At 42.2% G+C, this 16,143-nt stretch overlaps 2 protein-coding genes across 8 annotated transcripts in view; one reads left to right on the top strand and one right to left on the bottom strand.

Moving 5' to 3' along the window:
• Window positions 1-300: 300 nt before the first annotated feature.
• selenom (selenoprotein M) lies at window positions 301-3,389 on the top strand. The gene is made up of 5 exons (XM_019860918.1): window positions 301-499; window positions 2,065-2,100; window positions 2,180-2,214; window positions 2,577-2,655; window positions 2,822-3,389. Exons 1-5 carry the CDS (start codon window positions 407-409, stop codon window positions 3,056-3,058), a joined length of 480 nt encoding a protein of 159 aa, XP_019716477.1. The 5' UTR covers window positions 301-406; the 3' UTR covers window positions 3,059-3,389.
• A 411-nt stretch (window positions 3,390-3,800) lies between these two features.
• Window positions 3,801-16,143, bottom strand: part of smtnb (smoothelin b) — a 52,184-nt gene continuing 39,841 nt past the window's right edge. For 2 of the 7 annotated variants that reach the window (XM_019860541.1, XM_019860594.1), the window contains 10 exons: window positions 11,315-11,485; window positions 10,986-11,061; window positions 10,793-10,834; window positions 10,073-10,252; window positions 9,895-9,957; window positions 9,709-9,781; window positions 8,774-8,947; window positions 8,569-8,695; window positions 8,261-8,412; window positions 3,801-4,981 (listed from right to left, as the gene is read on the bottom strand). In XM_019860541.1, coding sequence (XP_019716100.1) covers window positions 4,828-4,981; window positions 8,261-8,412; window positions 8,569-8,695; window positions 8,774-8,947; window positions 9,709-9,781; window positions 9,895-9,957; window positions 10,073-10,252; window positions 10,793-10,834; window positions 10,986-11,061; window positions 11,315-11,485 — 1,212 coding nt within the window. In that variant the 3' untranslated portion in view covers window positions 3,801-4,827. Of the gene's footprint in view, window positions 4,982-6,339; window positions 6,519-8,260; window positions 8,413-8,568; window positions 8,696-8,773; window positions 8,948-9,708; window positions 9,782-9,894; window positions 9,958-10,072; window positions 10,253-10,792; window positions 10,835-10,985; window positions 11,062-11,314; window positions 11,486-16,143 lie in introns of all 7 variants that reach the window. The other 5 variants (XM_019860550.1, XM_019860568.1, XM_019860558.1 and 2 more) reach the window with 5 other exon arrangements.

The raw sequence follows: 16,143 nt of genomic DNA, 5'->3' as shown, positions 1-16,143 counted from the left end.
TACGTGTCAATTATTTATTATTAAAATAAATAAATGTATATTTAAAAATAAATATTTTGATTCAAATACAAGCGTTAAATCTCTACTTTGTTACACTAGTACTGCATTTGTGCTTTTACTTTAGAGTGGGTACTTCTACCACCACTGAAAACAATTACAAAATATATTTGTCTTTATGTGCTTTAATTTAATAAACCGTATCCGAATGGCAATCTCAGGGCCTTTTACCACGCCCACTCTCACGTGAAAAACCTTTGACGTGGCACGCCATCCGGATGTGACATCCCCAAGCACTACCCTGATCTTCCCCCCGCCCCTCCTCATCCTCACTTCTGCTGTGCATCCTCTTCAGGTGTGTGCGGCGCCCACATCCCTTGAGGATCGTCGTGAGTTGTGCTTCGGAACTATGTGGCTGCTACTTTTCAGTCTGCTTTCCTGTGCGTCCTCATTTGAAGTGGACGTCGACAAGCTGGAGGGGCTGGCTCGAGCCAGGGTGGAGGTACTGTACAGGACAATACTCGACACTGATCGAAAGAGAGAGCGAGAGCGGTGTACGAGGAGCTTCTCTGTTTACGACACTTATATATTACAAACTGCGCAAGACTACGTTTACATTGTTGTATATTTATGGCTTTAGACACAACTGCAATTTTGATTTGACTACTACGTTAGCATAGGTTACTGACTCGCAGACTCAGACGCGTTCCGACGTCAGTACGGAACCTAACTCGTAAACGACGACCGCTCAGTGATTTATGTTTTTGTCCTTTGATAAGTGAATGGATGCCGGTGTGCGCACGCGTAGATGAAAACTAAAACGGCTGCACGACGCTAAGAAGCAAAAAGAGAACCTGTTGGCAATATAGGACCAACATCACATTGACACTGTAGGACGTTTTAAAGTACAGAAAATGCGTTAACAGGACACGACGTGCATAAGCAAAGGTGTGATGAAGTAGTGTAACATTGAAATACATGATGCATTTCCTTAGGAGAATACCTGGCTGGCCTCCACAGTTTAACAAAAGCGTGCTGTCACCATTGTTGGGACAGAAATGCCTGTAACTTGAAACCCGAGTCTCTCGTTTCTATAAAACAGTTTGAGCATCTTTCCCACAGAGCATGGAAAGAAATTAATACAAATTCTACACGACTCACAAAATGTTAAGGTTTTAGGGCTTTTGGGTGAAATTTTGGAATGAACCTAAAATGCACTACAGTGTTTGGTGAATTTGATTTGACCTGTCCACTTTTACATCATGGGCAACATGTTTGTGATGATGCTTTGGTCATTTATGTTGTCAGCTGCTTTGATTCTTGAGTCCCTGTGAAATGGTGAAAAATCATCAGTTTCGGCCTGCCACCCACGTCAAGAGGGTCACCATCATGCCCAAGGGAATCCAACTGGGCCGGCGAATCAGCATACCTGGTTCAAATGATCAGGGGCTGATCATTTGAATCTGGTGGGTTGGAAGATCTTGGGAGACACATGCGTTGTGTTCTCCGAAAGCCATGTTTTTGGCCAAATGACACCACTTTGAGCCCAACTCAAGCACATGTGGTCTCTAAATTCGCACGCAGGGTCCTTCAAAGGCTCCTCCTCATGTAGCCACCGTGGATCGGATAAACTGTGGTTACCTAATTTGGAGAGGATTCATGTGAATTTTGAATCCACGTGCACTGAAGTCGAGTTGTGCTATCATGCGGCCTTCAAAGGACGGAGCCTGTGAATTTTGGCATAGCTCAAAAACAGGCCTACTTGAGCAACCTTGCTTTATAATATGTTGATGCAGAACAGGACTAATGCTGTCTTTGAGGAAGGTGGGAAGTTGGATTTTTCCCACCTCCGACAACTAAGCGTGCACTAGACCATTCAGAATGTATTATCTAAAGATTGTGAATCGTGATTTACAGTTATTAGATTGACATTTCGCAACACATTGTTTCCTAATGGGCTTTGCTGTCATTTCATTGTTGATGGTTCCGTAGTAAATGTAGTGCATTACTGCACAAATCTGATGACATAAACATAACAAAATATGTGTTTCGAATATCTCTTTGCAGACATGTGGTGGATGACAGTTGAATAGACTCAGAGAGGTAAATTGTGTTGGAATAACACAAATGTTGTCAATCATCTCTGGCAGACATGTCACAGATTGTCCACTTTTGTGTGCAGGTCAAAGCCTTTGTGGTCCAGGACATTCCTCTTTAGTATCCTTTTGGAAAAATAACACCTTCACAGCTGAATGAGATTCAACTTTGGAAAATGAGATCGATGGACTAATGTCATCTGCTATCTGTCCATAATCCTGAATTTCCCTTTTGACGGATTATACGTTTAATCCAATTAAAATGTAACCTGCCAACTAATAAATATTGGTACAAAAAAACTAAAATGGCCTGTCATATTTAACATCTTGGCTTTGTCTATGTACAATTTGTGCTCTATTGAGACAATGTAGTGATGTAATGACATTAATCAAAACAAATCAAAGTACCGTATTAGCCTTTTGCACAGAACCGGGTGTAATCAGCAGTGGACATCTATCGGTCCTTGACCTGCACTCCCTTAGCCATAACCTGGTGATGAAGCACATTCCTGGGGCCGACCCTGAGCTTGTCCTCCTGAACCATTACTATGAGGAGCTGGAGGTAAAATCCATTTTAAGATTGAGATGACATATGCACACGCGCGGAGAGTAAAATGTTAATTCCTGTGATTGCAGTTTTGTTTTGGGCAATATGCACTCTATTGTAATATTTTGGTTTATTTAGCAACTGAGGAGATCTAAGCCTTGGTGTCTTATTGTTTCCTCAGCGCATCGCCTTGTCTGATATGACACGCTCGGAGATCAATGAGCTTCTGGGCAAACTGGGTTTCTACAAGAAGCTCCAAGCAGATGACGAAGTGCCAGAAGAGTTCCGGTTTGCTCCCGCCAAAGACAGCCCGTTTAAAAGTGAGCCAGAGTACAAGCCCGCCACTGCCTCTGTGGTCACTCAGAACACCCCTGCCACCTCAGAGCCTGAACCCGAGGCCAAGCACCTTGACCTATAACAATGTTACAATATGGGACTGCTGGACAAGGCCATCAGATTCTGGAAAAGAGGAAGGACAAACTCTTTGCTTTACTATTTTTTTTTCCTCTGCACTGATTGGTTCATAGCATATCATTTGTCATTCTCGGTTATGTGTTGGCTATTTTGAGGTCGCCTCACTTGTGTCCTCTTGTGTCTGCTTCCGACTCACTGAGCTACCTAATGAAGCCGCAGACTAAAAATCTGTTGATTGGTCTGAGGCTGATGCTACATGTACTGGTGGGTTGGCTGCTACACACAAGATTCAAGTGTCACCACTGTAAAGGAATAAAATGTTTACAACAAATGCATTATTATGACTTTACTGGAGAAAGTAGATTACAATTGGGCTGAGTATAGGCATGTTTATAAATTGGCCCACCATCGTTTGAGGAGACATCAGGAACAATTCAGGATTACCTCATGAAATAATTCGTTCAAAGACACTACATTGAAAAATACAGTAGGTGTTTTATCTGAGTTTTTTGAGAATACATTTGCAACTAATTAGTCAAATTTTCAACTAAATCGTCCTATATTTTCACAAATTTGACTATTGTCACTTAAAAAGCTCCACAAAACCATCTAAAACTCCCCTTCAGTTGTTCCTGAAAAGCATTTGAGGAGAAAATGCGAGTTTTCCTGAATGATGCCCTTACACCGCATCGGTTGCAGAAGACCATGTTTAGACACCCCTTGAGAAATAATCAACACAAAAAAAATTGGTTTGTCTGCTTTAATGAATTCACATTGAGGTGCGGTGCACAGAAACATCTTATGTACAACACTCCCTGCCTTATGTGTGGAAAGTTTGTTTCTTAGTTGGTAGCACTGGGATCGCATTTCACTTATGTAAAGAGCTACAGAATAGAGTGAATACATTTAGTTTTATCCAACCAAGATCTTAAAACACTGCTCATTGTAGACATGAAAACCTCATAAAAAATCTTTTAGCTGTAAAATATACACATGCACTCTCATGTTTGGTGTTTTGTTTCAGCTGAGAGCTGGTGCTCATCAGCCCCCCCCCTTTTTTTTTTAAATCTGTTACTAATAGTCCCCCCCGCCCCCACATCATTAAGAATAAACAAGCGTGATGGTGGCGGCAAGATCACTGATCATTTGTCATCGTGACACACACAGTACATAAGTTTTGTCCAAAACTGATGCTTGTTTTCAGTAGCACTGCAGACCAGACAGCTGAGTTTACATCGATATGAATACAGATGTATATGTACTACAATAAACAACCCAGTGCGAATGCATTAAATAGTAATATGTTAAGTGACACCAGAAGGAGAATAACTTTAAATAATAAAGTGACCAGGAGTTGGGTCCAAAATGTCAAAGTACCAACATTAAATGCCAATAACGCATCACAAGAATTCTTGTTTAGTGGGAACGATGACACAGAATTTACAATACAAAATAGATGTATAAATAAGTTAAAAAGAGAAGTAGTGTATATCATTGCCTCTCTTGCTGCGTGTCACTCGCATACATATGACTGAATTGAAAATTTTAAAAAGTAGCAAAAAGGGTGACTGTTTTGAAAATGTCATGTTTAAAGTTAGTTCCTTCAACAGGATCTTGTTGGAAAATATATATGTGATTTTATCCATGAGAGGACAACACCAACACTGCTGACGGAATTATTTAACAAACTCACACACAATCCACCCTGCCTTTGTTTGTTAGCGAACATGCGTCCCGGCACACCGAAGCTCAACGTTTGTCACCAAACCTACGTCAAAGGTCGGAGGGCCGACCCATGGCCATCTCGTGCCTGCGCAGGTGGTTGACCAGAGACTGCACGTAGGTGAACACGCATTTGGAGTCGGGTTTGTTTCCCATGATCATCATGTCCTCCACTTCCAGCAAAGGCATGCAGTTGGCGTATGTTCTGCGGGGAGGAAGCAAAGACACACAGCATGAGCGGGATGACGACTAGCTAGACTTGTGATGAACACGCGAGAACTACAACCGTCTTTCTATTTGAAGGAGGAATGGACTGAAGTATACCAAATTTGCTTGCAGGCCACACATTGGAAAACGAATCTTGTTGGTGACTACTTCATGTGTGAGCACTACACATTTTGACCACATGGTGCCAGTATGCAAACATAATGCAGTACTTGTATCTCAGCATTCTTCACAATGCAGTCAATCAAAAATGGCCAAGACAAGAGTCTGCCCTACTGCATGAGAAGAAACAACTTCGTAAAATAAGTCATTTCCTATTTTAGGGGCTGCAGTCAACCATTCGTTCTTTAATAGCATCTTTAAAAGGGTTTGATAGTCTAATGCATAAACACATGTAAACTATCACTGAATTAAAAGAAACCACAGGCTACAACACAAACTCGCAGATGATTATTTTTCCCCCTTTCTGTTTTGTCTCCAGAGCTGTCTGTTTGAAACAATGTGATACATTTACTCCTTTTAGAGCGTTTAAGAGCAGGTCGACCTGGCCGGATGCCTATATCAAGTCTGGATAATATGCACAAAGAGACACAAGCATACCATGTTTGGCTCTTTTCTTCAAGGGAAGTCAACCCCCCAAATTTTCTTTACATTAATATGTTCTCTGCACCCCCACTAGTCTAAACACCGCATTCAGATTAATATTGTGTTTGTGGAATACAAGTTAAGCAGTAAAATTCTCCCATTTTTGTCCATTTCAGGGGGCGGCCATTTTGCCATTTTCTGTCAACTGAAAATGACATCACAGTTGCTCACGTCTTAGGTAACAATCAATCATGGCTCAGCTTCAGATAACAGGTGACCCGTGACTGGTGGTTACCTGAGCCTTGAGCAACTGTGATGTCATTTTCAGTTGACAAAAAATGACAAAATGGCCGCACTCTGTTGCTTAACTCAAATTCAGAAACACAATATTAATCAGAATGCTGTGTCTAAAAGTGTAGAGGCGCATAAAACATGTTATTGTAAAGAAATTTCCTCACAAACATTTAACGGTACATGCTCTCATACACACAGTCTAGAACGGTTGTAGGCAAATCCAGTCCTAGAGCGCGGCTGTCCTGCCTGTTTTAGAAGTTTCACTCCTTCAATCACGTGATTCAAATGATCAGGTTTGTTATCAAGCTTCTACAGAGCTTGGTAATGAGCTGATCATTTGAATCAGGTGTGTTGAGGAGAGACACTTCCAAAACAGGCAGGAAAGCGACGCTCTCGGACCGGACTTACCAACCCTTGATCGAGAAGAACCACAGTGAGGCTTCCTTTTCCCTCTCTCACCATGGGTTCGCTTTTATGCTCGGGTGGGCCTTTAGGACGAGTTTTTGGTTTTAACCAGGCCCTTGGTCACCAGACCTCTGTAGAACTCCTGCAGGTATGTGTACACACACTTCCAATCAGGTTCGCGCATCTTCACCATGTCATCCACATCCAGCAGCTGCGGACAGTCCACTAGTTTCCTGCGCCCGGAAAGAATCGGGAAGGAGGACACAGACAAAGAGGAGGAGGCAAACGACAGAAGGAATGGAGAGAAAATGAGATGAAAGAAGAGGACAACAACAGGTGGGAAAGACATGAAGGAGATAACGCAAATAATGCAGTGAGCAGCCATAATACAGATTCAGTGGACAGAGACAGCAGAGAGACAAACAAACAAACATTACATTGGCAGTGTTCACACAAGTGGCAATGTGTTGACATGCTTCTTAAACATCATGAAACATCATACATATGTGGCATAGAATACACAAACAGACATAAAACAAAATTGTCAAATGAGCGTCAGGCGATGCTCATTTAGCTTTTTTTTTTTCCTTCAGTAGACTAATACGACTACTCACACTCAGGTGAAACACGTGTACGTGTAGTGTGTGCATGTGTGACTTCAAATAACCCAAAAAATGCAAGTGGACTCAGTACATGTGAAGAGTGCACATTCACACACAAGCACACGGGTGGTGACTGTGGTCAGGTGACAGTCCAGAAACCACGAACCAGTGTGGGCATGGTGCACTTGGGTGACATCACAGGTATAGTATGATGACAGGAGAAATTAAAATGAGCGTGGGGAGAGGAGAAAAAAGAAGGGAGACGATATTGCATGGCTGATGGATGGACCAATTTTTTGGGGGGGAGTTGCCTACAGATCTGTGGCTTCGAAAGGAGATGAGAGTACAAGAGTCGTGATAGTCAGTCTTATATTAACCCTTTCATGCACGCTGTAAGTTGATAACCTGATAAGCTGTCCAATGTAGTAACCGCTGTCCTTGAAAGGATTAATATTATTTAATATTTTTTTATTTGATTATTTATTTGAATTATACCCATTTAAGTTATTCTATATCTTCCTTCTGTATGAGGGTCCTCTGTTTATGACCAAGTTCAGTCCCTGCAACAGCAATGTAACACAAATTTGTACAGAAGTCATAATGTGCTGTAGTCATAGGACCATGTGCTAATGCAATAAAGTCAGAACAAACAAACAAAACAATAAATTAGAAGCATGCCTTCTTATGAAACGTACTGATGTATTTGGCTGCAGCTGTGCAAACTAGCTCGTACGCCATTCATAACCCCAAAAGGTCATAATTGTAATGACTCAAACCACTTTGTGGCTTAAAAACACTTCGTCATAAATATAAAACAATCAAATGAAAAAAGCTGTACACGAGTGTCCTTTCTTATTCCGTGTGACAGTTCGTAGCCTTGGAATGCCATGACGGGACTGTCGTAAACTGAGGACACCGTGGATGAAAAAGTAATCTATTCAAATGTGTAAAAAGGGCATTGCACTGGCTTGACATTTTAATGCATTTTCCATTCGATTTCAAAATATGAAAACATTGGCTGAAACATTTGTTTCTAGGTCCCTCGCTTGTGTAGCTAAATAAGGTAAAAAGCATCTCTCAATTGAATGCAGAGCAGTTCTGTACCACTGCAAGTCACAAACCGAGACATGTTAAATGACTATATCTCTGATTGTAATTAATATCGCTCTTGCATTAGCTTACCAGACTGTGCAGATGTAACTGATCTCGTAGCCCATGAGTGCATATATTAGTTGTAGATCCAAGTTCTGCTGTCAATAAGGCTGAATTGGGTGAGCATACTGTGCATGGTCTATCCATGTCAGAAACCTCAGCAGCGCTGAAGTGGTCAGTCACCAGCGACCGAGTCAACCTAGTCGGATGTTTGAACTCACTCTGCATTGCTGAAGGCCACCTCAAAGTTATGCCTGCGGTTGCTGGGACTCAGGGAGCTGTAGTCGAAGGCCTCTGGAAAGAAGTTGTGTACCAGGGCGCAGAATGCCATGCCGTTGCTCCAGCTGGATGAAAAGTTTTGTATATCCACATGCTGCTCGGGGAGAAGGAAAAAAAAACGAGTTAAGTGATGGAAACATTCCCTGGCTAGTTCGATATTATCCCGGCCGAGGGCGCATTAGCAGGTTCAGATCAACTTTTAATGGGTGGCATGAAAGGAGGGTGGTGAGCACGTGGCTGGGATGCGCACCTCATATGAGCGAGTCTTGGCACGGCACCAGTCGAGCAGCATCTGCTTGATGGAGTTAGCGTTGGGTACACCAAAGCTGGTGGAACGCTGAACTTTGTTTACTTTGGAGACCACCTGATGTCCCGGGCTTAAAGAGGAGAGTTGATGTCAATACTTGCTTGTTCTTTCCTTTTTTTGGTTAGTCCATCTCAGTGTTTATGCTCACCCGCCTCCCTCCTTCTCCAGCTTCTCTATCATGGCTTTGCGGGCCTGCATGGCCGAGGTCTTGGGCAAAGTCTGCGCCCTCATCAGCTCCTTGCGTCTCTCAGCCTGCCTTCGCTCCACCGCGGCCAACCCGCCACTGCGAGACGACGACGACTCGTCCTCGCGATCAAACACACTGAAATAATCAAATACATAACACTTCATTCGGAAAAGAACACAAAGTGTCTGTAAAAACGCATGGTGACTGACAACCGCATTGTAGCCCCTTGGGCATCCCCAAATTGTTTTTACTGTATGTGCAGTTATGCCTTTAATTTCAAATGGTCTTTTGGCTGAAAATGATGATGATGATGCTGATTATTTTTTTTACTTTTAGGAAATTATTCACATAACAGATCTTATCACACAATTTTCACCAAACAATTACTAGAACTTTAACCATTCTAAAGGGACCAGTTAATTTCTGTCAGTATCTACTGCATTCTAATCAAGTATTCCCTATCTGCTTGTAGTAATGGATATGCCTTAATTAACGGTAGAGATATGTTTGGTCAGAGTTTTTGTCAATAATTCAAAACTAATTTCATTAAAGTACCTTCACATAACTTACTGTGGCACTTGTGACAATTACTTATAAAGGATACCCAGTCAAGAAATTAAAATTCACGAGAGCCATTTATTGTGACTATAAATAATTTTGTCATTCATATAAAAAATGAGGTTGCAATAGATCAAACTGTTTTGAATGATGTGAAATCTTTGAGAGAAAAAAATGTCTTAACCTAATTTAAATTGAATGTCTTTTTGGCCCATGTTCCAATCTCAAGTACCCGAATTTGCACATGTAAAAATAAAGTGTATTTTGGGAAACTAAAACCACAAATTCCATGTAACCACTGGTGAGATAATATTGTGCAAAAGGCTTAAACAACTCACCTGCCTACTTTTTTGCTTGTATTAGAGGAGGATGAAGACGTATAGCTGTATGACTTAGACTGGACCGTCCCTCCTAAAATGTAGAGAAAAGCATGCGAGTAGAACACTCAAGCAAAACATGCAGTGTAGAGTACAGGCAATGATGGGTGGAATTGATTTGAAGGTGGGAAAGAAGCAACAACTCACTGTCTGTTTTCTGCACATAACTGGCCTCAAAAACAGTGCTGCGAGATGACCTGCTGCCGTCATCTAAGCACACACATTGATATTAGACAGTTGACATCGGCAGCTCGTATATTCTCAACAGGCTGAATAAAATGCCTCATTTTCGGGAGGTTTGGAAAAAGCAAAATGACAAAAATACCGGACTGAGCAAAGCGGTCTGTCTTGGTAACTTGACTAAGTGTGGAGCCATCTGCAGACTTCTCCACCTTCCTCATCACCACTTCTCCCGCTCCGACTCCAGTGCGACTTTTGTTAGAACGCTCGTCTCGCTGCTGCCGGAGCTCCTGCAGACGAGTCTCACGTTCTTTTTCTCTCTGATCTGGATAAGAAGGGGAATAGATGGAACAAAAGGGGGAGGGGGGATGGAGAGAGGAGATGCAGTGTTATCAATGGACAAAAAGAGAGGGAGACACGATACATATGAAAAACCTGTTACTTCCACAATTAAGGATAAATAGGCTTCCGAGGGAAAGTGCATGAAGACTTCTGTCGAGTGCAATGTAAAAACAAACAGTGACTAAAGAACGAGAACAAATCTATTTTGAAGTACCAAATGATTCAGACCTTCCAACTTTTACAGTTATTAAGAATGAGTGTATCATGCACTTACAATTGTATACATCAGTTAACTCAGCTGCATGAATGAAGTTGGCGCGTGAAGTTTTAGAACACCTGTTGTGATGATTGTCAAACACTGTTCTCAAACAAAAATATAAAAACATGCATCAAACTATCGTCTTGCCTTTGCCAACACACAGATTTATTCCATTCCAAGTGTTGGACAACGGTGCTATGGTGCAAACACACGCAAAATGGAAAATGCAAGCATATGAGCTAATAAACTGCACTGCAAACCAACCTGTCCTACCTATTTCCTCTTGAGTGCACCCCAGCATGGTCTCTGAGAGCAGAGTGAGTGGAAATATTTGGGAATACAAAAGTTGTTTACAATGAACAACCCATTCTTGCCTTTGTGACTTTTAGAGGTTTGCATTTTAGAGGTATTGTGGACTCGGCTATGATAGATATCAGATTAGTTTTGCTTTTGTTACCTCTCTTTTTTTTGCGAAGGTCCCTCATGGCTGCACGGATCATTTTCCTTTCCTCAAAATCTTTGGACTCATCAAGCTGTTGGAAGAGTTACAAAGAGTAACAATGAGAGGTTAGTCCTTCCACACAATCGGGGTCACAACTGTTTACGCATGCTGTTCCGATGATAATAAAGTGCCAACACACAGCAACAGGCTGTGAATTTTCCAAATATAACCCAGCTGACAAGATTTACTGCACATACGCGAACTCTGCGCATGTCTGTAGCTGTTGTATTGGTCACCAAGTGGTTGTATAAATCATTTCGAATCATAACTTGGGCGTGAAGTACCATTTTGTCGAGGAGCTCTTCATCCTCTATAGCAGCCAACTGGTCAGCAGTCAGTTTTCCGGGAGACTCCTCAGCATTGGCCTGGATTGTGGAACCATTTGGGATGTGCACTTGGACTGACGGCCCGGATGAAAACACCGGCTCTGAGGCAGCGACTGGCTCGGTCTCCATCTACACCAGACAAAATAAAAGGCAATAAGAGCGAGAACAAAAACATGCAGAGTAAGGGGTGTTTGTTATTTATTGTGAGATTGCTAAACTGTGACCATAGTTGGATACAATGCGAATCTCCAAGCCTTGAATCACAGACTGTAAGTTTCAGCATTATGAGACCAGGGTGATGTTAAGAAAACACATTCAAAGTTTGTTGACATTTACGAAGTAATAGGCACAGAAGGATTTAGGTGAACACCATAATAGGCCTGAATCAGGGAACTTGGTTTCAAAGCCCACATCTTTCCCTCCTAATAATCTTCTCTTCTCGGACAAAGACTGCCCACTCCACATAGCTCATTATTTCTTCCACCCCCCTGCTCCATCCGGCCATGGCAGAAAGAGAGGCAATAGTCACTTGTTCATTATGTGTGACTGACATTGGGTTTGTTAAATGTGACTGAGCAGCCGGGAACCGACTGTTTATGTCACACCATTAGACACCGGAGAACATGCGCCAATTTTATGGAAGATTTAAAGCCTTTCTGAAATGTGCACTTAGTTGAAAGGTTGTACAAATAAAGTAAAAATCACGATGAAAAAAACATTCTGTCCACCAAACAAATAATTTAAAAGCAGATTACAATAAAAAAAGTCATAGTCGTAATATGACAAAATTACACCTTACCCAACCATACATGCTGTGCAAGTACAACAACTAAATACACCAGTCATTGGTGACCAAAGTAAATGTACTTCTAAATTAACTTAATGAAGTTTTATGTACAATAAATTGTGTATTTTTTGGAAGTTGGAACATTGTGGGAAGCATTTGAGATGATGAAAGTACTTTCGCGCAGTTGTTTAGAGAGGGAAACGCCTTAGGGGTATACCAAAATATCTCCAGCGACCATGAATCCTAAACAAAACACCTCTCAAAATGTTCACATGGTGCTGAATGCCTGTGGAAGACCACTGTAGCTGCGGCCACTGTGCTTTTGCCATAATCAGGTCCAGGTCCAGATATAGCTCAGACAGCTGTCTCCATCCCGGTCCACCACGCTTCTAGGAAGGCCTCGGCCTGACCAGGTCTCCCCAGAGGGGGACGAAGGCAAGACAAGCCTGTATTGCATGATCACTGCTGAGCAAATCTTTGTGAACTTGTGTCCCCTGGGACTGGGTGGAAAAAAAGTCACTTGACTGACAAAGAATGTTTGGAGTTGCAGCACGGCCAAACAAGGCCTCTGAGTTTCGCAAAGACAGAATGTGTGTGGGCCTGCGGGGGGTGGGGAAAAAAAATCTAAGAGCCTTTGTGCATAACTCATGTTTAAGACAATTTGCAAACTCAGTGTCTAAGGTGTTTGGTGTTGTTGTGGAGACAGAGTTGAGGCCAATTGATCAGATTAATGGTTGATCTTTAAATCAGTTCTCTCTAAGGCTATCATCTGTCCAGGACCATCAATTATGTATTCGGTAGCATCAATCAGATCCACCAGTTATACTGTGTATAGCCAAACACACCGGTCGCAATGGGTCATTTGAGGAATTTGCCAGTGTTAGCTCCCTCCCCGTAAAAGACAAACAGTCCATGATAATCAAATATCAATGGCATTTAGAATTTGAATTAGCTTTGGGATGGAACAAAACCATTCTACAGGGTTAAGTCCAATTTCAGGGTAGAAGTCGCACCTGTCATCTTCACCCATCATCCACACGAGAACAAAACACTCAAAGGGGAAGCCAACCCAAAAGATTTCTTTACAAGAATAAACTCTTTGCGCCCCCACGAGTCCAAACACGGCATTCAGATTAATGTTGCGTTTGTGGAATCCAAGTTAAGCAGTCAAATCCAGCCGTTTTTGTCCATCTCAGAGGGTGGCTATTTTGTCATTTACTGTTGACTGAAAATTACATCACAGTTGCTCAGGACTCCGGTAACAATCAATCATGGCTTGGCCTTAGAAAAGAAGAGCCGTGCTTGGTCGTTACCTGAGCTCAGAACAACTGTTATGTAATTTGTAATTGACAGAAAGTGGCAAAATGGCGGCCCCCTGAGATGGCTAAAACAGGTGGATTTCACTGCTTAACTCATATTCCAGAAATGCAACATTAATCTGAATGCCGTGTTTGGGCTAGTGGAGGCGCATAAAACATATTACTGTCAAGAATACTTTGGGGTTGACTTCCCCTTTAAACCAACATATTAAAAAGAGGTCATAATCAGAACCATAATACGTGCACTACCATGCTGCTGTTCCATGAAATGTTTCCCATTAGGGCGGGAGCAGAGAGAGAGCGGCAAGACGCAAAGGCTGGAGGGTGAGAGACTGGTGCTGGCTCAAGTTCCAAAGTTGGTTGTGCCTCTGTGCATTCTGAAGCCGAGTCCAGGTCCTGGGTTGTTGATTTCCTTTCCTGGGGTTCAACAGGTGGAGCGTCCCCAGTTGAATTATCGAAGTTTTCCTCATGGGTTGTATGAAGCTTTGCATTTGGTGTTGTGCAAGCATGGGAATCGCTCAGTGGAGAATTGGATGGGGGGTCTGAGTTGACTTGCGCTAAAGCATCAGGAAGCCCCATCGCTTTGCAAAGCGTCTCTACTTGCATCACCAACCTCTCCTGTTGACTCCTCAGCCTCAAGTTCTCCTCTTGCAAACTAGCCAGCGCCTGGGCCAGAGGCATCATCTGAATTTCTGCCTGCTCCAGCTGTGAATCAACTTGCTTTTTAAATGACTTGAGGTCACCGTGGATCTCCTCCACCACACATCTCAGCGCCAATTCAAAATTCCTCTGACTGAACTGCTCTTCTTCATCCTCCTGTTGTGAAAGCAGATCTCCAATGACCTCCTCTAGGCCAGATGCAGAACAAGCACTATCTGGGCTGCCTAGTGCCTCTGGACCCTCTGGGGCTGGCAGGAAATCCAAATTAACACCGGGCATTGTCACAATTGGCGTAATTGGCTGCAAAGATGTACGAATACCCCAATGTTCAGCTCTTCATGAATTTTAAACTCTGTTCTCAAATTAAAACGTCATTCAGATAATAGTTTTAAAAAATTAAATCAGCCAACAAGTGTTCTCTCTTGCAGTCCTTTTCTAGGACCTGTCAAACAACACATGCTCTTTATACACCCCACACGCCACCCCTCTTTACTGACCCAAACCGTGCCAACCAATGAGCATGCAAGGAATCCCACTGCCAAGGCAACAAGCGTTCCATCCCCTTTTTCCAGGTGCCACAGACATGTCTCTTTATCTCTGGCTCGTACATGATTCCATTGCGCCAGTCAGCTGCGGGGCAATGGTGGAAGCTTCAGAGGGCACAATCATATATCAATTTCAAAAACAAACAAACAAAAAACAGCACAACTCTTCACACTTCCATTGGAAGACAGACATGATTTGGCTGTGGTTTTTGGCTGAAGATAGTTCATTGTGAGTTACACAAGTCTTTTAATCTCCTTGAGATTGCTTGTTTGACTGTGGTTAAGGAACATCCGTGTGGTTGTTTTTACAAGACAATACATCTTTATTTATAGATCGCTTTCACAAGAGCTGCAGCTGTAACAAAGCGCTTTTTGGACTAAAAAAAGGGCGGACCACTGATGGTTAGCTTGAACTTGATCTCTTATTACATTTTTTCCAAGAATATTTTGTTTAACCTTTGAACACAACCAACACAGTTCGAGACACTGCACACATGCCTCGTATTCTTGAGTATGTTCACATTTACAGAGTCGTGAGAGAGTTGTTTATCCATTAAATGTTTCTGGATTATGTTAGCCCATTTGCATGTGACAAGTGGAACATCAGCATGATATCTCTCTATCTATCTATAACCAAAATGATATGACTGAAATTACAGTGCATTTCATCACAAAAATGAGATTAGAAAATTGCCATGCTCTTACACTTTAAATGCGGAATATTTTGAGTGAACTCGTAATCTTGAATTTGATCTTCTCTCCTTCATTTCAGCGTACGCGTGTATGTGTGAGAGAGTGAAAGAGAGAGAGTGAAAGTTTGCATCTATAGGACAGTGTCAGGCAAAATGATCTGACACATTTTTAGGTTAAATAAAAGGCAAATAAAGTAAAGAAACAAAAAAAGTGTTTTTATTTTCAAAAAGTACATATAATGCCATTTTGCTTTGTTTCTTTGTTAATGCCATTGTTTTTCATTTCTTTTTCAGTTACTGCCATGAATTGGACTGGTGCTCACCAGTCCAATTCATGGTACAGTGAAACTCCTCTAGAACGAAACCTGCATGGGCGAAAATACCCCCTTATGTGAAAAAATCTTCATGCATTAACACAATTCCCATTCTCCTGCCCCCCATACGACGAAAAACCCCCTGTTGCGTTATACGAAATCATTTTGTCTGCTCCAGCCTCGCGAAGACATTCACTACAACGAAGTCTTATCCAACAGCGACCTCTACTGCTTCGTTCGAAAAAAGGCAACAGCAACCACCACACTGGTTTACATAGTGAACGATGTTTATTTCGGTCACAGCTGCGAGTTTCCTGGGCTCAACATACTCATAGCTGCTCTGCTATTGGCTTACCGAGCATCATCCTGGCCTCCGATTGGCCAAGAGGCCACATAGACCTCACTGTCTATGTGGGTAGATACTGAAGCTAGATCCGTAGCATCCGATTAGCTGCTCAGAGTAAATTGCT

Source organism: Hippocampus comes, unplaced genomic scaffold (assembly GCF_001891065.2).
Source record: "Hippocampus comes isolate QL1 unplaced genomic scaffold, H_comes_QL1_v1.1 scaffold147, whole genome shotgun sequence".
NCBI classification, from domain to species: domain Eukaryota; kingdom Metazoa; phylum Chordata; class Actinopteri; order Syngnathiformes; family Syngnathidae; genus Hippocampus; species Hippocampus comes.
The sequence above is the reverse complement of the archived record's forward strand: the minus strand, read 5'-3'. Positions and strand labels throughout refer to the sequence as shown.